General features: G+C 30.1%; 1 protein-coding gene across 1 annotated transcript in view; it reads right to left on the bottom strand.

Moving 5' to 3' along the window:
- Positions 1-23: 23 nt before the first annotated feature.
- LOC106867928 (uncharacterized) overlaps positions 24-798 on the bottom strand; it is a 40217-nt gene continuing 39442 nt past the window's right edge. The window contains exon 3 of the mRNA XM_014912996.2: positions 24-705. Coding sequence (XP_014768482.1) covers positions 574-705 — 132 coding nt within the window. The 3' untranslated portion in view covers positions 24-573. The remainder of the gene's footprint in view (positions 706-798) is intronic.

Here is a 798-nt window from a genome sequence, read left to right as displayed (position 1 = left end):
ATATATATATACATACACACACAAAATACACACACATGTGTGTGTACGTAAGTTGTATTGAAAACATGTATGGTCTTGTTTTATCTTGTTTATCAAGTTTTTAAAAATATTTCCGTATAAGTTCCTTGGTGATCATTTAGACCAATAAAATTACTATATCCATTATCGGCATCTTCAGACCTTTACAGTCTCATCTTCTGGACGAAGTTACGTTGGCATGTATTGCTTCTTGTTATATCATGGAAGGCCAATATGGTTGGTGCAGATGCCACCGCCGGAATTTGATTTTTGTGACCGTTATATTCACACATGATTAATAAAATTTTTATTTTGTTTGTAACAAATTTAAGTTATTTGTGTTTTATCATGTTACTATGTAAACAGTATTCCTCCCACCATCATTTATTTTCTGGGGAATTCTGCAGAGTATACATATATTGTAGTACACTAATGTTTTCCTATTTAATTTTGACTTGTGTTGTGTGCTGTGTACATACACACACATACAGTTAATATGATACAATAATTAAAAAAGAATGAAAAAATATTCAAAAAGATCCGCTTCATTAATTTTCAAAATATCATTGCTTCTTTCATTATAGAAGTTATATACTTGAAAAAGTCCGACCAGGCTTCTTCAGTTTCTATTGTCCATTTATCTTTCATGGTTGGCTTGACTGCAAGAATAAACTGCGGTCCAATTAACTGCAAAAAAGAAAAAAAGAAGAAACAATATATTTATATGTCTATGTATGTATAAATACGCGTATATACATACATACATATGTGCATATATAT

The sequence above is a fragment of the Octopus bimaculoides genome, chromosome 11 (genome assembly GCF_001194135.2).
Source record: "Octopus bimaculoides isolate UCB-OBI-ISO-001 chromosome 11, ASM119413v2, whole genome shotgun sequence".
In the NCBI taxonomy this organism is placed as follows: Eukaryota; Metazoa; Mollusca; class Cephalopoda; order Octopoda; family Octopodidae; genus Octopus; species Octopus bimaculoides.
Note: the sequence above shows the minus strand (reverse complement) of the source record. Positions and strands in the feature narration are given on the sequence as shown.